At 36.9% G+C, this 21,457-nt stretch overlaps 1 protein-coding gene across 6 annotated transcripts in view; it reads right to left on the bottom strand.

The window, feature by feature from the left end:
- The window catches only part of ZNF148 (zinc finger protein 148), a 38,636-nt gene that overhangs the window by 4,609 nt on the left and 12,570 nt on the right, over window positions 1-21,457 (bottom strand). For 3 of the 6 annotated variants that reach the window (XM_061370002.1, XM_061370003.1, XM_061370004.1), the window contains exons 2-5: window positions 10,790-11,132; window positions 9,438-9,563; window positions 6,290-6,413; window positions 5,543-5,626 (exon numbers count right to left, since the gene is read on the bottom strand). In XM_061370002.1, the coding sequence (XP_061225986.1) occupies window positions 5,543-5,626; window positions 6,290-6,413; window positions 9,438-9,563; window positions 10,790-11,116 (661 nt within the window). In that variant the 5' untranslated portion in view covers window positions 11,117-11,132. The remainder of the gene's footprint in view (window positions 1-5,542; window positions 5,627-6,289; window positions 6,414-9,437; window positions 9,564-10,789; window positions 11,133-21,457) is intronic. The other 3 variants (XM_061370006.1, XM_061370005.1, XM_061370007.1) reach the window with 3 other exon arrangements.

Here is a 21,457-nt window from a genome sequence, read left to right as displayed (position 1 = left end):
ACCTCACTTCTCTCACCAGCTCATTAACTCAAACCCACCCCTTCTAGAAGAGAATTATGCATTTCCAAGCTTTTAATTTAACATTTCAGTATGGTGCTCTGTACTTTCCATATTTTTCCTTTACCTGTATGCAGCATTGAAATAACTGCTGTAATAACAGCTATTTTGGTTGGAAAGGAAATTTATTTATTTATTATGAATTAAAATATTTTAAAAATTAAGCTGAAAACAAGGCACCTCTGTAGCTGGACAGACATTTGCATACTTACAGGCTTTTCTGTTTGGTTGGGATGTTTTGCTTTTTTTTTATTTTTATGAAATATTTGTTCAGACAATATTCATTGCCCTGAATTCATCTTCAGTTTCCCCCTTATTTTTCCTCTCAAAGAAGCTCTGCAGTGATCCCTAATGACCCTTTCAGAACCTGGAGTAACTTTTTCTTAAAAAACAACCTTTTGTCTTACATCTTCCCTCCAGTATTTTTATTTTCTAGGTTTCTCTAAGAAAAAGACCAAGTGAATTGAAAAGCTAGGTTTGCTTTTACAAAAGTTCACTATTATTTAATAGAGCTCATCTTGAACAACATTAATATTTACTACGAAATAGTTTTGAACTGGATTGTCTTGGCAGCATCTATCAACATCCTCTTTGTTCTGATACTGTACTGTACTGTACTGGGTTTGGGGATATACATAATCTATCTTCTGTCTCCAGAAATATGCAGTTTCTATTTTTCTGAGGAAGTTTTATTATTAAAAAATATTTTATGAGATAATTTATTACATTTTTAATAATAAATACAAAATGTTAATAAATTTTATTATTTACAATGTTATTAAAGTGCATATTTTCCATTTAGAGATATTTAGCCATCCTTCCACAAAAGGAAATATGGTACCTCAAAATAAAATATGGGTATTTATAGAAACTAGAATGGAAGATATCTGTATCACTCACACATTTGCTTCTATTCAAATCATTAATGCCCAGTTTCAACCTTCTTAATTCCAAACTATTTCTATATCTCTGCCTTTTAAGCCTATGCCCTATTTCCAATTATTCTTAACTCTCCATGTGGCTTTTCAGCAAGTCCCTTTCTTGGATTAAATTATTCCAAATTATTCTCTCCTAAATCAAATTATTTGCTCTCCTAAGATCTCTCAGCTTCTATCAGTTTTTCCTATAGGCTCACAACTCAGCATCCTAAGCCTTCTTTCACATTTAGTCAGAGACTAATTTTTACCATTTCTTGCTTATTAATAATTACTGTAAAAATCCAGGGTTTTTTCAGCACCCTTCATAAATTATAGGGCCTACCATATAATCCTCTCATGTACTGTCTATAAACACATCTTCCTCTCTGGCTTATTTCTTAACATTCAAACTCCAGTTTCATTCTTCATGTTCTCTTTATTTGCTGTGCACCTTTACTACTTCAGTGCTTTACTTCAGTGCTTTACCACCAGCCCTGTTGAGACTTCCTCAGTTTTTTCAAAGTCCAGTCCTTGTCTTCATTTTTAAAGAAGATGAGCCAAGACGTTTAGTTCTCATTGTTCTTGTTTAATACACAGCAACTCTTCCATTCTCAAAGATGACTACTTAATCCTTGTTACTTACTGTTTTCTTTCCCTTTGGCCCATTATTCTACTTTGTGTTTCTTTTAAATTGCCCCTGCAAGCCCCTACAAACAACCCTCCTTACACGGCCTGGAAGTTTGGTTTCATGCTAAAATCTTAGATTTTAGGTTGGGATTTGTTTTGTTTTCTTTTCTTTTTTTAGAGAAAGGATCAGTTGTTTGAAATGAAAACTCTCCTGAGCCTTAGGGAAGCCAAAACACGACAAAGAAGCAAGACAGCTCAGCTTTGTTCAAGCTTTGAACTGCCCCCTAAGGAGTTACCCTGTTATCCAAGAAAACGCAGAGCACTTCATTAATGCACTTACCTTCAGCCTTATACCCATTTCTGCAAATGAACAGTCACAGAATTCTGTAACATTTCTCTGCTCAAGCTAGCTATTTGCTGGCAGAAGACTCTCCCAGCTACCTATTCCCATTTCAAGGCTTAAGCAGGGCCAAACAGGGGTTCTGAGTTTTTTCATTGTAGTACATTACCAACAACAACTATTTTGGAGTCTGGTACCACTGCTGGCCACGCCTTAACAGGAAGAGAAGTCTGGGGACACTGTCCTTTAATTTAAGCCCTTGAATTTCAGCACAACACAGAAAATAGTATTTTTCAGTAGAATTCCAGAATGCTCTGGAAGTAAGATTAAGAACACTTTGTGAAACTGATACCATACTTAATTGTTGCTTTAATCTTCACAAGGAAGATAATATTAGGAAAAGATTAAAAATTAATACGCAGATATGCTTCATATAATAATTTCTCTCTAGCAGAAGCTGGAAGCTTAAGATGCCTTTTGCAACTTTGCTGTACTTTTCAAAGAGGATCTACTGCAGATGGAAAAGATCATTAGTAACAACCTTTTTCTAATGTAGGAAGAACCTAGGAGATATCTTTCTGAAATGTGTTGGTGAGTGGGAAAGAATCAGGTATAGAAAGAAGGTCAAAATTTAAAAGTACAAAGCAATAATTATATGCATTATTCTCAAAACCAGCCTATGTTTTGTGTCTTCATTGGAAAGCTGTTAAAACCGAGCAACAGAACTATTTATAAAATTTAGTACAAATACCGTATGTATGAAGGCTATAACAAATATAAACCCCCAGGCATTTTAAGTATCTAAACAGAGAAAATAAAAATTATAAAATACCAAAGAAGGCAACGAAAAAGCAGCATGACTGAATAATGAGGCACTTGAATCGTTAACCCCAGTGTTGCTTTATTCTTTTTTTAATGTAATCTCATTTTTTGTGTTTAAAATGGGAAGTAGGGTGGGTTACAGAATCAGGACACATGAATGCATGAGTGGGTAAGGTGTATAGACACATCCCCAAGCAAAAAGAAAGCAGACATCTTTGAAGAAAAAAACCAAAACCATTCAGCATCTGTGAGCCTAATAAACTCAAAATATGAAAATATTTGTGTACCAGCAACTCTCCTCTCTCTTGCAACTGACATGGCAATTTTCTGTATCATTAGCGACAAGTTTAGCAGCAGGGTTCTAGCACTGCTGCCCTCCTCAACAGACAATTATTTCTAGTAAGTGAATTTTGGCTTAATGCAATGTCTGCTTTTAGATGCAACTATTTAATTATTTACACAGAATAAGGCTGTTCATTGATTGCTTCCTAACTCCCTCATAACATTTCCTTTGAAGGAGTAGTTCAGAGAATCGAATTCAAATCACACGGGAACTAGCTGGAGCACCTGTAAATTCAGGGCTTGTAAACAGGCATAAAATGGGGCTTCTAAGCGTTACCACTGTCTCCAGTGGGGTTAAAACAAACTAGAAAATTTGATAAACATCTTTAAAAGAGTAAGAATCAACCTGTTTTTTATCAGGGTTTTGTAGACTCTGCAAAAGTTGGTATTAAAAGTGGTTACACAGAGAGACAAAAATGCTAAATAAAAAGAAAAAAAAAACAGTATTGAATTTATAAGGAATATTTCTTTAAAAGTACAAATAATACAAAGAGAGCTTCATTTTATTTCCATCAAAGTGAAACACAGACCCACTGCTCACCCTCTGGTGAGAGAAACAAGCTGAAAATTCAGCTGTTCTGGATGGGCTAAATTATGCAGTCCTAAACAACAGAGTAATGCTACAAAAACAGCTAAAGCCCAAAAGTGGATATTGTCACATAGAAGTGAAAGCACAGACAGGTATGTAGAATGCCGATTAGCTACACTGTAACTAGGCAAAACCCAAAATTAAGCAGTAGTTAAATACTTGCTAGCTAAATAGACTTCAAAAACATTTTATCCACTTGTGGAAGCTGGGTCTTACATTTTCTCCTAACCACCTACTAGTTGTCACCTAAGAAAACACCTGTAATTCAGCAATTTAAAACACAAGCACAATCTTCAGTTTCCTGAGAAACAACCAAATATATCTCAGGATGCTGAGGAAAGGAGGAAAACATAGTTATCTAATACAGTCAGATAACAATATAGTTAATTTGTTAAATGGCACCTTTTTCCCTGCTAAACAGAGACTAGTATGTTTAAGAGCTAGGAAAAAACCCTGAAATCCCACCACCCCCTCCCTCCAAAGCTTACAATCAACACAAAATTCTCATTAAAGCTAGAAGTTGAATTAAAAAAAGTAATTAAATGTGTTTATAAAATATTTGCAGTCAAGTGTTAATTAACTGAATCACCCAGACTCTCATTTTCAAAGCCACGTACAGGGAATAATCCTCATTAAAAAAAAAAAATCATCTGAAAAACATGGAGACTGTACTTAAATTTTTGCCTTTTTTTGGAGGGTAAAGGGGAGAGGGCTGGCCAGATAGATGGAAGAGAGTGAATGAGCATTCTTTTCAAGAATAGTATCTACACAAAGTGGAGGCAGCATGGTTCACCAATTCAGAGCCAGAGGAAAGACTAGGAGCAGAACAAAGACACTGGACAGAAGAATGGAGGACTCTTCTGTGGCTGACTGGCTGAAGGAAACCTACTTAGTCTGGACTCATGGCAACCTAGGATACAAAAATCCCATAAACAACAGGGCATTTGTGCATGTAACTCCCTGTACACTGCTCTGAAAATTCATCTCACAGAGTTTTTTCTCCCTCTCAACTCTTACACATGCACACACTGCACTGCGTGTTAGTAGCTTTCATATCCATTTAAATAAATGCTACAGCCAAGAAACACTGTGCACATTCACCAGCTCTGCTTTTCTGAAAAAGAGGCTGAGAAACTGGCATCTAGTCCAAAGGGACCATATCACAAAATATTTAAAGAGGGATTGAAAGGCCATGCACCAAAATGCCAAAAACCCAATGAAGACAAACCTGTCCAAGAATGTGGTTTCGTGCAGTGCAAGAAGATAAAAAAATAAACATGTATAAACTATTACTCTTTTTGGCTTAAAACTTTGGGCCTTATTTGACCTATACTACCTATTTTTAAACTAAGGCTCTTAGAACAGTTGTGAATTAAACCTTTAAAAAAAAAAAAAAAAAAAAGGCGAGAAGTAAATCTGATACCAACACCTCTGGGGTTAGGCATTTTGGCCATTTTAGTCCTGGCACTTTTCCATCAAATTCCAAAATAAAGAAATAAATTACTGAAATGCAATTTGGAAGTCCCCATTATCTGAATTAACTTGGTACAACAAAGAACTGCTTAACAAACTTTGACTTCTGTGAACATACAAACTTCATGGTTTGTTACTCCATGATTCTTTATAGAATACTACTTTCAGATTTGCCTACTGGAGTTTACAGCCAAAGAAAAGTGGAGCAAGTTGAAAGCACAACACTAATTTATTTTTTAAAGTTTTATAACATCTGTTAAGTTAAAACAAACTACAACAGGGTTTTAGGCTGCATACTTATTACCAGAAACCTTGCCTGAGTGGGGAAACAGTTTTTAAGCACGCCAGTAAAGATACTCAAGGCACTATACTCACCAGTATGAATCTTCTCATGCCTCTGTAGCAGGTACTTCTGTATGAAACGCATGTCGCACTGACTGCACTGAAATGGTTTTTCACCTTGAACAATATAATGCCACATCCATAAGTTAATAACTACACACTGTTGTTTCTGATAACTACTTTTGAGGAATATTAAAAAGTCTGTTAAAAAAAACAGCATCTGAGCAAGTTCCAAAAATACTCTAGTACCAAAAACATTAGTCTTACTAAGTATAAGAACTGCAGAATTCCTTCCATGATTCTAAGAGTCACATTAAGACTAGCACGGAAGTGTGATCTGAAATGGCTGTAATTTCCTTATGAACAATATCAATTAGGATGCTGGCATAAGACTGTATTCAAGATACTGGCAAGCTGTTAGAATGGTAAGTACCTTTTTCACTTCTCCAAACCAGAGAGATACCTCATCAGGCAAATAAGCAGCCGGAACACATTTTACAAAGGGGTCAATTTTGGCACTTAGGCTACAAGTCAACCCTTTACTTTCTGATAAAGAAAGAAAAGAAACCTTGTAAACAGTTAGGTCCTCAGTTTTTTAAACATATGTTGATTTTTTGTTTCTGGTATTCTTTTGACACTTTGGTGCATGGAATCTCTAAGCTTAGATGCCAAGTTAGCTACACTCTTAAAACTGAAAATTGCATAGAGCTGAAAACATTGTTAACATAAGTAAACAACTCTTTATATAGTAGAAAAGACAAATTTGAAGTCAAGCAGTACCTGTATGAATGAAGACATGTCTCTGTAAATGGTAGTTGGTTCTAAAGGCAGCATTGCAATGCTCACAAACATGAGATTTGTGGGTTTTCAGACCAAGTGATCCATCCTCATTTATTGTAAGGATCTATTTTAAAAAGAGTAAAATTTGTTCTCACACTACCCTCTAAAGATGTCTTATTAACTACAAAAAAAAAAAAAACACATTAATTTTTTCGATGCAGAAAATTAAAGTATTTCAGGTAAAACAATTCTAATTTCTACAAAGCTATGTGTTAGGATTTTAGCATACATTTCCAATTGCAGTCCAATCCAACCTGCACCTCATTTTGTATTAAAGAGATATTTCAACAAGACGGAGACAAAAGCAGCTCAGGAAAATCAACTTAAGAGCTCCCCTATTCACAGCTGGGTTACTTTATATGCTACTGTTTACTTTGTCCATCTGTTGGAATGGACATAGAGTAACCAAATCACCTCTGGGCACTGAACCACGGATGGTCATATTTTAAAGGAAAAGTAAAACATTATATTTTTTTTTTTTTCAAATTACAACTGTAAATGTTTGCTATAAGGCATTAAAACTTATCCAGGAGAGTCATACAAATTATGTTCATCTACATAATACCAGCAGTCCCAGAGGCAAAATTGTATTCTAAAAAGCAAAACCTCAAAGCCAAACAACCAAGACAATAGTATTATTCTTCTCCCCTTTCAGGTTTTTCACTCAATAAAATATTGCTCACTCAACACACATACTGAAGCATCTCCTTGACAAATTTAATTTGCCACCCCGCACTGCTCTGCTGTCAGACAAAGCTTCTATTATCATATCTAATTAAAAACTTAAACGAAAAATTTGCACCATATCTACCTTATTCAACAAAGCTCATCACAAAAATCACAAAATTTTGTCAAAAAATCCAAACCCCAAACTCTCTACTAACTCTGGCAAGAGAATAAGAAAACCAGCAAACAAATTACAGTTCCAAAAGTCTTACTTAACTGGAAGCAAAACTATAAAGAGCTTAAGTAACCTTAAATGAAACAGTTTAGTCCCTTGTTATTAACAAAAAAAATAAAAGTCTGCGGGGCAAACACATTTTCAGTTTGATTAGCTATGATGGTTTAGGTTTTATGATAATGACAGTGATGAGAAGGAGAGTCAATAACTGAAACAGTATTTCTGCAATAGTAGCAAATACTATAGGATCTACTTAAAATTTTAATTCTACTGCATCAAAACGTAGCAAGAGCAAAAGTCTCAAGCTAACAAATTCTTGTGCATTCACTCTGAAGGACAAGCACATTCATACGTTTGTAAGACTGGTATGTTACAGCTCCAATAAGTCACAGATACAGGCAATTACAAAAACTCTGTTCTGTAACAATGTACAGCTTATGAAACACTGACTGGTTATGTAAAATCAATTTAAACACGTTATGAAATGCTTCTTGTATATTGAAATTTTTAAATAATTGTGCAGAAAATACACTTAATTTCACAGTTATCCTAACCCTGGGCTCTTCTACTGCATCCATTCATTGTACTGCCTCTTAAACGAAGTAAGATAACTTTGTCAGTGCAGTTTTCCTAGTAAAAGCAACAAAAAAGCTTTTATGTATGTATGTGGTGTGTAGGTGTGTGCGCATGCATGTTGTGTATGTGTGTAAGCATGTGTTTGGGTGCATGGAAAACTACATAGGATAAAAGCTGATGAGTTTTTTATATGATGACTCCATTAATAGAAAATTTAAGATGTTTCAGTATTTTAATTGACTTCCATTTGTAAAAGCCCCAGCTGCTCTTTGGATGGAAAACCAACCCCATCACTCTGGGAATGCTAACTTAAACTGCAGTAGAGTCTCACCTACATCATCCCTTCAGCTTCCTTCTGGCCTTTTTACTCTGCTAATTTTGAAAAAAAGGGGAAGAGAGGCTGAAAAAGAACCTGTTTAATGATTCGCCTGATTATTTTTCAATCTTTTTGTCATCTCAGAAGACTAGCACTGACAGACTGGGAGGTAAAAAGGAAGCATGCAAGTACGCATCTGCAGAAAGAGAAACACATGCCTCTCCTACCTTGCCATGTTTCCATGGAAGTGATCTGTGGACATACTCAACCTACATCTCCTTCTTCTACCAAAGCCATGCATGGGATTTGGAACCTGCTTCCACACCCAATCTGAAACAAGGTCTCAACTTTCCAAGAATACTACAGATGCAACCTCATTTGACAATGCTTTGAGGAGGACTGAGGGGTCCCACTCCTAGGCCAACAAAAAGGAGGTTGGGGTGTTTTCCTGGCATTCAGGTGAGTTTTCCTTCAATGTATACACAGTCTGGATTGATTTCAGAGTTAAATTTCTTTTAATGCTGCTGCATGATAACATATAACTGATTTTTGCCTACCAGAGCAGCCTGTATATGCTCTATTTTAAGCCTGAAGATTAATACTGATTTGGGGAATTACTAGAAGATATAACACTGCTACCTCATGAGGTGAAAAGATTCTGGGTTTATCTGAAGTGCATCTCAATAGAAGAAAATTGTTTTCAGACATACTGGGATACATACTCTTCATGAATGGATCTACAAAAGAAATTTTGAAGTAACAAACCAGCAGCTATGGTAAGAATCTTTTGATATAAAGAAATACATATATGAGGATGATTATGACCACAGGAATAATCCCTACTGGTAAATTATTTTTTATATATTATTAAACTTTTTAGAATTTTCAAAACTACCATTTTAGATTTCTTTTTAAAATCTTTTCAGTACTATGCATGAAGCATATAAAATTATCAGGCTCACAGAAAAGCACAACTATTATTAGATAGATACAGAGTAATGATTTATAAACTGTATACAAAGCTACTCATAATTTAAAAAAAAAAATTATTTGGAGAGAGAACTGCCTGGAGAGACAGATGTTAAAATATGGCAAGGGTTCATGTTGCTAAAAAGAGTTCAAAGAAAAACACTGTTATATCAGGTTTTGGTTTGGGTCTCTGGTGAACTTCAGAGCTGCATCTTTACTGAGCAAACAAACAATTTCCAGCCTAACTACTTCAGTAATGAAATTAGTCATAGTCAACCAAATCTTCAGGTTCTTTTAATCTTGGTTTTGCCAAATCAATGTCTTACTTTTGCTGGTGAACGCTGTTTTCTTTTCTTCTTTTTCTGCAAATCTACTGGCTCTCGTATTTGTTTTTTGTCTCGTTTCTGTTGTTCAGATGCATCAGTAAAGGTAATTTCTTGCTTTACACTGATCTGTTAAGATACCAAGTGCCAGTTTCAGGTAAGGTTCTCACTACAGAAAAGCAATTTTTCAATTTTAGAAGATGACAAACTGCTGAAACAGAAAACCTTTTTTCTAAGGGAATTAATCTCGTGGCTTCATTCTTTCAGATATTTAAGTGAAAGGAATAAGAAGTGCCTTAAATAAAAAAAGGGCATAGTTAATTTCTACAGTGACATTTTGATGTATCCCTTCATTCATCTCCCAAGGTCTTTTTTCCTCCTGACCTGTGGTGATTTTGAGATCAGTTCTCATATTAAAATCACTTCCATCTGTAAAACCATCCAGGTTTTCACACCTATTTTACTTTAGTCCGTGCTGTTGTCAATGCAAGATTTAAAGGAATAGTTTATTACATATTTAAGACAAAAGTTGGTTTCTTTTAAGGAAAAAAAAACCAAACAAATAGTACTAATGAAGTTTTTGGGGGAAAGAAAAAAAATCTTGACCTAATGTAGACTTTAATAAAGAGCATGATACTCTTACATTTTTTTCTAACACCTCAACCACCTGATATAAGAGAGTAGTGTTTTAACAATGCTACCTTTCTGAGGATTGTTCTTCGTGTGTATGGCTATCTAATATTAAAGTCCTGGTAACTCTCCTTTATGTTTGAAGGGTAACAGTGATGATGTGCTACATTACATCAGATGCTGTTTTCAGAAGGAAGTCATTACATTCTCTCTGGGAAAGCTGAGGTATACCTTCTATCAGGTATTGAGGAAGGGAATATTTATGGTCATGTATGAAGTGTCACAGTCCAACCTGCAGTGTGAATGCAATTGCTAAGCGTCCACATACTTTGAAAACATGCAAGATGCTTCCTATAGCAAAAGAAACTAAACAGTACTATGAACAGCATAAACAGTATTCACCTTTTAATAATGCTATTTATTCTGGTTTGTAGTTACCCTTGAACATTAAATATATTTAAAGGAGCACATTTTAATGCATTTATTCTATGGTTAACAGCCTGCTCATAAAATATTTATAAAACAGATACTGAAAGATTATGCTTAATTGGCAAATTTATCCACGGCCAGAAGCAAATGATATTTTCATAAATAGCATTCATTCATAAATATTTTGATAATCAAAATCCGAACAAGCAATTAATAGATTCTTGCCAGAGTAGGATTAGACTACCAGATCAAGCTTCCTAGTAATTTCTCCAATATTTCACAAAGAAATTGCTTACAGGGACATTAACAGCATACTGCAGCCCTTGAGGAAGTCTATCTTGCGCATCGATGTCATCATCATTTTTTACCGTCTCCTCATGGACCATGAGTTCATCATGTGAAATCATCTCTTGCTGTCGAAGTTCACTCTCCTGTAACACTTCATCTGCAGCAAGAATTTCTTGGTGCGCCATAGTCCGATCTTGAAGCACTGCCTCTTGCCGTTCCGACACTCCAGACTGGTCAGATACTGCACCCATCCCTACCATAGCCCTGGATGATTGCATCTGGTCTATGCCACCACATTTAAGAAATAATCCTCCCAGCTTGTCTTCAATGTTCATTCTTAAGTGCAATAACCTACAAAGAAAGTTTTGATAGTAAACATCTACAATTGGTGCTCTTGCTTTAAATTTTTTACTTAAAAACATTTTATAAAAACTCAGTCAGCATCCAACATACACACATGCACTCCTAAAACTGACAGCTGACTAAAAGCAAAAAGTTGGACATCTTAGTTCAACATGGAAAGATTCTCCCTTCACATGCATGCATGTGTACACAATTGAACACTTTCAAACAAAAAGTTCAAAATCAAAGTGCCTTTTGATTACTGGCAAAATTCTGGTAATTAAGCAATAGATAATTCTTCCTTCTCATTCCTCAAAAATCTGTTGGGTTTTTTTTCCTGTGTGCCCTTTTTACTCTGCTCCCTTTTTCCATTTTGACTGTCTTTTACAAATGCTTCTTTCATATTGGTCATGTTCTTCCTACTTCCTTGTCCTTTAAGTGCCCTTTCACTGCTGCTACCCCAGGGCATACTATAGCTGCTGGAACATCTTTATATCCACTACAAGTGAGGGAAAATTGGCTGCATCAAAAGAAGCGTGGCCAGCAGGTCAAGGGAGAGCACTCTCCCCCTCTACTCCATTCTGGTGAGAGCCCACCTGCAGTGCCACATTCAGCCCTGGGGTCCCCAGCATAGGAAAGACATGGACCTGTTAGAGCAAGTGCAGAAGATGGCCATTAAAATGACCAGAGAGTTGAAGCACCTCTTCAACTGAAGACAGGCTGAGAGGGTTGGGGTTGTTCAGCCTGAAGAAGAGAAGGCTCTGGGGAAATCTTAGAGCAGCCTTTCAATACCTGAAGGGGTCTTACAGGAAAGATGGGAACAAACATTTTAGAAGGGTGACAGGACAAGGAGTAATGGTTTTAGACTAAAGGAGCTACTGTAGATTCAAACTAGGAGTAAGGAAGAAATTCTCTACTGTGAGTGTGGTGAGGCACTGGAACAGGTTGCCCAGAGAGGTGGTGGATGCCCCATCCACAGAAACATCCAAGGTCAGGCTGGAAAGGGCTCTGAGCCACCTGATCCAGTTGAAGACATCCCTGCTATTTTTTTGGTGGGGGGGACATGACATGACAATAGACGACCTTGAAAGGTCCCTTCCAACCCAAAGCACTCTACAATTCCATGAAAACACAGCTTTCTGGCTTAATGTATATGTCAAATAAAGATTACAGAGAGGTCAAGTGTGTTAAGTGTGTTTATAAAAATGGCATTTACTTTCACACCCACTAAGCAGGAGCATTAGTCAGGAAATACGAATTCCAGTCATGAATAGCAATACCATTGCATTGACTTCTGGCATACAGATATAAGATCATAATATTCCAACAAATGGCATGACATTAATTGCTTTTTAACACACGGTGGCAGGCTTTTGTGAAGCTGGAATTGGCAGCATCTTCTTGTTCTACTTATATATGCAAGACAGTCTTAAGGCCCTCCTCCTTGGCAGGAAGCTGTCCTATTGCTCCTAGTGGCTGTCCAGTCACAGCAGTCAGCCTTCTTCACCTTACTGCCCAGGCCAGTTACACCTAACCATTCCACAGTGCTCTGGTCTACTGACAGACAGACGGACAGACAGACATCCTCCCTCCATCCCTCTATCTTCCCACAGCTGGAGAGTAAAAATTACACAAAGGCTACAGCAGACACAAGGATGAGAGCAGAGGCACAGTGGAGTTGGACAACACACAGCAGGGCTAGCCAAAGCATTAGATACGTCTCTTTGGGAGTGTTACGATTTTGATGCACTCAGAATTATGACAGTGATCTTAGTATGCTGTTATTCATCAGCTTCAAATTCTGTCCCCCTCAGAGTGCAGCACAGTGAAAGACTCCATCCACTCAAGTTTTAAGCCAGAGGCTATGCTGCTTTTCCTGCAGCTCTCGATGATGACTCATAACCAAAGAAATCAAGTCTCTCTGCCTAGAACTGGCAGGGCCATCACCATGCAGGACTGCAATATCATAGCCTCCTGCCAGTTGCAAAAGGCAACACGCAAAAAGACTGGATCAAACAAATGGGTAAATTTCAATTTTCGGTATTCTTCATCACGAAAGTCTTCTGAAAATTCTCAATGATCTTAAACATCTGTGAAGACTTTCATATATATATATATATATACACACACACACACACACACACACATATATATATATATATACAAAGCTACACTAAGTTTAGAAAATAAACAGCAGTCTTGTCAGGTGAGACCCTAGAGTACTTAGCAGGAATGCAAGCCACCAGCAGAAACAGCTGAAAGATCCCAAAGTTCTCCTTAATTATACTTTTGTTTCAAATACTACTATTAGTTCTTAACCTTCCAAAAGTAAAATTCACTGAATTTCTTAAAAACAACAAAGAAAGGAATAAACCAACCCACCACACTCCCCAACAAATAATCAAAACCAAAAAAACCCGACCATTAACACCTTCCGGTAGCAACTCCTGTCATACAGCTTGAAAGTGAGAGAACATTTGTCCCTGTTCTCTATTGTGACTGGTTCTAAATTTCTGGATATATCATAGAAAGGCTGACAGACAATGTTCTGACTTCTCAGAGTTTCAAATACTTAAGAGGCACACTGAAGAAAAGCTTTTCAGATGACTGGTATCTTTCCAGTAAGCCTTCCCCAGCTGGAAGTCAGGAGGTCAGAGTCACCAGGCTAAATCTCTTTATATGTGTCATTGTCATAGAAAACTTTAATATTCTTACTTTCTAGGTAAAAAGCACATTCTAGGGAGCAAACATGCCTGTGGCATGAGGACAACATGGGGAAAATTCCTGTTCAGAGTATTTATGCTTGCAATTTGTCCTTTTCTGTTCTTCTGCAGTTCTAATGTAAAGAAGTTTGAAATCTTGCTCTTGCTTTTCACAACATCTGACTTCAAATACAACAATTCCTTAATGCCTTGAATGAACTCAGGTAGTGCTAGGTAACAATCCACTTTATAGTAAGAGAACGAGACTTCACATGCCTTCAAGGGAAAATGCATGTCCAGTATGCCACACAGCCACATGCAGACATTATATAATCCACGAAGTATTTTTTTGAGGTAACTGGGAAACTGTACTGATAGTTTCTCAGCAATATCACAAACAAACAAACAAAAGAAAAACCCTGGCACAGCGCTAACGCTGTATTTTTTCCACCAATGCAGATCTCCCAGAGAGACCTTGCAACAACATCCTAAAAGAAGAAAATGAGGATGAATATATCGCCTTATCAATGTGGAATATCCTGTGCCAAGTAAGAAATGCGAGAAGGAACTGATGTTCTTAATCTGTCTCCCATGGAGCCATTATTTGCTGAGAGATGGTGCAAACTATCTAAGGTTGAGACTGGTTTCTTAGGTAGGGAATTTTAAATATGTGGCTTGAAAGAAAGATAGGCTCCAAGGGAAACATGCAGATACATTTACTTATTTCAACCTTTATCCCAAATTAACCCACAGTCAGGATACATCTCAGATTGTCATCACTATGCTTTTGCTGCACACTACAGGAATATGACAGCGTAAGCTCACTGCAGATTCTTTAGAGGAATGACGTAGACAGGTACTAGAATACAAGAACTCAAGATGCTGAAACACATTCAAGGGAGAACAAACAGTATAAAGTGTGAGAACATGGTGGCCCTAATCTGTCTGCTCAAGCCACAGCACAGAAGGTTGTTCCACATGGAGAATACCACCATATCATTCTGAAATTAGGTATAGATTGTGGGAATCATAGAAGAATCATAGAATAGTTAGGGTTGGAAAGGACCTTAAGATCATCAAGTTCCAACCCCCCTGCCATGGGCAGGGACACCTCGCTCTAAACCATATCACCAAAGGCCTTGTCCAACCCAGCCTTGAACACTGCCAGGGATGGAGCATTCACAGACTCCCTGGGCAACCTATTCCAGTGCCTCACCACCCTAACAGGAAAGAATTTCTTCCTTATATCCAATCTAAACTTTCCCTGTTTAAGTTTTAACCCATTACCCCTTGGTCCTATCACTACAGTCCCCAGTGAAAAGTCCCTCCCCAGCATCCCTATAGGCCCACTTCAGATACTGGAAGGCTGCTATGAGGTCTAATCCTGAGCAGACAAAGCAGATAGAGAAACCGAGTGTTTAATAGTGCTACTCTCATCAACACAGGCAGGAAGACTCACAACATGCAGAATCTTAGGGCAGCTGGCAAGATACAGCAGCTGCCCAGAAGACAGGCTAGTAACGTACTGGTATTTACTGGTCCTGTTAGTTTTCTCAGTTGCAAGGGATATGGAAACTTTTTTGTACTCATTCTGACTAGTTAGCTTAGCAGAGTCATGCAAATGAAAGCATTAAAGTTGTTTTCCAGTTATGATCTTGAGTCATATCAGAAGCTGGTACAGTAAGTGTACTGCTTATTAAATCAGGCTTTTCGTAGAAAAATGAGAACTCAGCATCAGGCTGCATATTCTAAGTGATGAAACACAATGTAAGCTATGTGACACGCAGGTACTGTTTTAAAATGAAAAACCACCAACAAAAGTAAGCTATTAATCCAACAAGAAGCATCCCAATTGCAATCAATTCACTAAAACACATGTAATTTGTCAAGTGACACCTTCTGGCTCACATAAAAGGATTGCTATCATTTAAATTGAATATGAGGAGAAGTGTTCTTGGAAGAATGACAGTGTGATAAAGAAAATGTAAGTTAAAAGCATTCAAACAAGCTCGCTTTACCAAGCCTGCAAAGATTAGACAAATACTTTAAGTGCAAGATGAATCTGCGAAATAAAGATCAACTTATTTTGATATTAACTTGAAGGAAGCTACAATAATACAAACCATGTATACATAAGCACATTTCTTGGCATAAGACATTGCAATCCTTATTGCAGAGATGAATTCCATGGAATTTCAGAATTTCTATTAAGCTTCACAAAATGATCATATTATTTTTCTTTGAATTTCTAATTCCTCTATACACTGACAGAAAAAGAGCTGTCAACAAAAACTTTAAAGTATCCTTTTTGCTTGGCAGAGGTTCTCCAAGCCTTTATTTCTACATAAAACATTTCACACGAGACATCTACAGGCAGAGCCTCGTGGGCAGGCACACAGTTTGGGGGAGAAAAGGGGAAACTGTAGACGCTGCATAGAAAAGGTCTCCTGGGATTACCCCAGCACCTTTTCTCTTCACCCAGTGCTCTGCAGCTGCTTACAGAACATCAACAACCAGTGAACCATGCTGCTTCGTTTCAAAAACTGCTAAGCCAAACCTTATGTCAGTACCTCAAAACTATTCATTTCAGTAACCCTGACATCAGTTTTTCCAAAGATTTCTGGTGCAGTAAGTTGAGTGCTAAAGACAATATTCCTATTAAAGAATTAGCCATTTAAACAAGAACATACTAAATGAAAAGCATGATATGCTTCCCAAGTCAGAATTAAAAATTAAAATACAATCAAAAGAAGACATTAATGGATTTTAAAACATCTGCTGGGATGGTGGATACTATGAAGTAAAGCTGAATATAGACCCTGATGGGAGGTGGCAAACTTGTTAGCTACCGGAGTACAACACATGGTCCATCTCTTTTCCTTCGCTTCAACTGATAGTGGGAAACAGGTTTTTGTCTTCTCCTTTCTTTTCTTAAATGAATAGTAAAGGCTTATTTAATTTAATGAGCAAGCACCCAGAGATACTAACTGGGCTCACTTTAAAAATAAAATTCACATGTACAGCACTAAGTTTCTGTAGTTTGGATTTAAAAGATTATTTCTGGAGAATTGAAAAAAGAAAATATGCTTAAGGATTATTAACAAAGAAACAAAATATGAAAATTATCGGCATTTTAATATCTATTTGTAGAACAGAATTCATTTCATGTTTTTTCTTGGTCTGGGTTTAGTTTTTGTTGGATTTTTTTAAGATGGGCTTTTTCTACTTGTAAACAATTTCCTGCAAGTGCTTGTTAGCTCAAGACTTCAACTTTTAAGTTTTAAAAAGCAGGATTTGCTACTTTCTGTGCCTGTATCCCACTCCTCTTCTTTCCTGTATTAACTTCTCACTGTTTTTCCAAAGCAAAGCAAATTAAGGGAAGGTTGAATGAAATAGGAAAGTTTGTTAAAATTTTATTTTCCTGGCTTAAATCTTAGATCCTTCTGAAGGATTCTAACACAGACTTGAGATAGAAATACTGCTTCCATATATAACCATAACTCCCTTTGACCGTATTTTCTAAGATTTAACAACCCGAACACAAGAGCCAGGATGCACAACAGCAATTCTAACATGCCTTTAGCAACTCGATACTGTCCTGAGGAAGACATCTGCCTTCAAGATTCCCATCACAAAAGCCAACACAGAGCTCAACTGAAGCTGTTAAACGGCTCCAGGGTAACATCACATTGGAAGTAGCCCAATCACATTATTTTAGCTCCACATTTTGGGAAGTATGTTTTCATTTAAGGCAAGACAAGACAAACTTCCTCATGAACAAATACCTGAAGCTACAGAATATGTACCTGAGCACATTCCTACCACATCCTTGCTTCCACAACAGCCGTTGAAAGAACAAGTGCATGCAGAGCCTAAACAACAAACTGTATAAAGGCTACTAGTACAAAATTAATATACAATAAATTTTAAAAAGGCAATCTCTGGAAACCTCTAAGCATATTTTGCTTCTTAAGGCTCAACCCTACGGTCATACTACAATGATCTGTGCTCAACTGTAAACTTAAATGCATATAGCATATATAAATCTACAAGACTTGCCATGTGAGCATTCTTATTCTAGTGCAGAATAGATTCTTTCTCCCCTCCTTCCCCCCCCCCCTTAGTGTAATGCACCATTGAAAGGTTTATTCAAAATTTTAAAAAGCCAATCACTACACAGTCAGAGCAGTTTTACAGGCGTGACTACTAAAACCTTTCTAAGTAGACAAACTGCTATAAAATCAACTACAAATAATAGCTACCATGACAAGAGAGGTTCACATTCTTCTATCAGAAAGTGAAGATTCAAATAAACAAAGAGCCAAATGGCCTTTGCACTGGGACATTTATTGCATTCTCTTATTTAGAAAGAGGCAACCTAACTCTCTACAGTACAGCTGCAAGAAATAATCTGACATATGGTCTACCTGCCCAAAGGTGTAATACCCTGCACCACTCCCGCAGTTAAGCCTTCTTGTTGCTTTCGCTGGGTTAAGCATGGCATTGTGCAACTAAGGGAATGGGACAAAAACGTACCCACCAGAAAAGCCATTAGTTTTCCTCTGGATGAGTAGGTCTGTGTAAGCAGGGTCTACAGGACATGGACAAGTGAAGAAGCAGAAAGGAGGGAAAAGGACCACTTGCTTTCAGAAGCAGTCAGCTGTTATGTTAAAGTATATAGGGAAACCGCTCCACAAATGCAGTGTACACACACAAATAAACAAGTTACAGCTGTCACACAGACACACCTATAACAGCTATGCCAAATTTAGATCAGGGGAAAAATGTGTATCTGAATTCTCAAATGCTTTTTTCCTAAAACAAAGTATAAAAGTCACAAATAATTCTGCAATTCCTAGTGCTAATGAAGAAAGAGGTGGCAACATGGCTTAATAGCATCTTCAAAACTATTTATGTTTCATCATTACCATGAATAAAACTGCCATCAACGCAATCCTCTCCAGAAGAAACACTAACCGCTTAAAAACCCTATCAGACCATGAAACACATTGAGTATTTTCACATCAGAAAACATATTTATTTGCACTATTAAAATATGGATATAGTCCAATATATGAACTAGCTTTCACAATGTCAAAAGTTCAGTTTTTAACATATTGCAAAAGCCTGGGAAGTAAAAAAATAACACTCTACTAATGTTTCTTAATAAAGAATATTAAATAGCATTACCTATTCTCCCTACTCAGAAAAATAAGACACGGCTAAAAGAAAGATTTTGAAATTAACCCAAAAGTAATTGTAAAAATGATTTAAAATGTGTTGACTTGTAAAAAGAAAGCAATCAAACAGAAATCACTGTGAAAAAGTTCACAGATCATAAAATTAACACATTTTAAAATGTAATATATGATACAAACACCCTTAAGGCTTGTGTATAGTTATTTCTGTATGCCCCATGTTGTGGAATGCATGCCAATACAGGACCTGATCCCACAAAGATCTACGCTCATACTGAGCTGTGAATAGTCCTATTAACAATCAATAGGATTACTCATAGAAAATCTACTTATCTTGCATAAAATTATCCATGAGTGAAAAACTTGCCATCTTGCTTATCCTAAAATCAGTCTCCCTAAAAGAGTGTAAAAGTCACAAATCAGTCTGCAATTCCTAATGCTAATGAAGAAAGATAACAACATGGCTTAAATATGCTATGTAGTAAAATCACTCCTAGACCATCACCAGCATAACCATAATCTAATATCAAACATGGGTATTGGAAAGCTTTCAATAACAAAACCATAGTTACATGTCAAACTCCACAGGGGTGCCACCAGTGTAGCAAACACACTTTAATATTCTAAAGATCATAGACAATGTTACTTAAACAACACTGATTTTGTGGCACTACATTATAAACTACTACATAATAGTTAACTTTGAGAATTTATATGGGAATATCTACCACTGTACAGTCAATGTCAGAAGGACAATGCAGAATTTATGCCCTTACACTATGGAATTGAGGCATTTGGAAGTGCTAACTCTGGCGCACATTATAAACATCATATGTTTGCGATGAATTTCATATGCAGGAAAGCAAGCACTGCACATAACTAAGGGTACCCAGGATCGGAATCTTTGTGAAAATACTTCAGATAATACATCAAATGTTTTTTTATTCGGTTTTGGTAACAATGCAGTTATATGACAAAGCTGAGCCAATCTAACACCTAACTGTCATTGAAAGGGGAAATCCTGCTCCCTCCTCCTAACTGTGAGAGTCCACCCTACATTTTGTGTCTCCTCTGATGCTTATATAAAGACATAGTGGTTTATACACTTCACCAGCCTCGCAATTCCCCCTCACCCACCAGTTACTAACGTTCTGCCAGGTTAACTCACTGACTGGATTTACCATAAAGTGTGTACAAAGCAGCTCAAAACAGGGTGCATGGGTGGGCCCTCTGCTGTTCAGCATTCACAGCCCATCTCATATAATTACCCCTTGAAAAGAAATGGAAAAGAAAAATATGCTGCTTTTTAAGAACTGTGGTGGTTTTTGTTTTTGTTTTTTTAATCAAGCCCTTCAATTCCTTGGGTCTCAGTACTCCTCTACCATCTGCAAATATCTGTGAAGCATCTCCTCATCACTAACAGTACACTAGTGTTATTCCACAGATGATGTCAACCTGCTGCTCCTATCAGTTACCCTACTGTCCCAAATGGCAAAGGTCTGTATATATGTACATATAACAGAATTTCTGGTGTTCCTTTCCAGACCGCTTTTAAGAAAAATCCTTACAATAATATATGCTAAAACCCCTGGGAGAACACAAGAAGTTGCTTGCAAACATACTGAAGTTTGCAAGCATACTGAAGGGACTAAGGTACTTTGGTTCATCACAATTCATCTCTCTAGCTTGCTGAAACTGATAACTATAAAAGGATCATAGATATACATGATCACAGATATATATGAGATCTGTATGTATATCTTTTTCTACAAAGTGTCTTTTCCTTCAGCACACTCAATGGAATGCTCCATAGAAATAAATGAAACTAGTAAGACAGTTTATGATATTCATGCTCCATTTAATGCACATGCTAAAACATTTGTAAATGGGACAGAGGGAGCAGGAAAAGGAACTCAAGACCATTTAAGCAGCTGAATGCTATCTTGCAAAATAGGATCCTATCCTTGGTCCTGTCAGAGATCTTGCACAAGTGTGCACAAGTCATTTCTACTAATTATTTTTTTTAATTTAGAAATACGTGATCAATAATTATACTTTACTGATTTTCTGAGTCTTAGCCTGACATATTTGGGTCTTATTTACCGTAAATGCCGAGTACTCAAGGCTGCAAGTAAATCAATGACAACAATACTCCAAAAATACAAAGATGAATGCAATGCTGTATGTTTGGTTAGTTTGCTGTTTTGGTCTTTTTTTTTTTTTTTAATAAAAAAAAGTTCTTAAAGACCTCAGCTGACATCCACACCAAACTCAAAATTTCACCTTACTCCCTGGCATCAATTCTCCAGCCGCAAAATAAGAAATATCCATCTCTTTTCCCTGAGGCATAGTGAAATACTCGTAATAACAAGCAACATTCAATATAGGTCACAAGGGTGAACTAATCAGTTAACAGTACTCTTGTTCCTGCAGC

This window comes from Neopsephotus bourkii, unplaced genomic scaffold, assembly GCF_033783945.1.
Source record: "Neopsephotus bourkii isolate Nb327-2 ecotype Australia unplaced genomic scaffold, CSIRO-AGI_Nbou_v1 NB_1526, whole genome shotgun sequence".
Classification (NCBI taxonomy): Eukaryota; Metazoa; Chordata; class Aves; order Psittaciformes; family Psittacidae; genus Neopsephotus; species Neopsephotus bourkii.
This window is presented reverse-complemented; position numbering and strand designations above follow the sequence as displayed.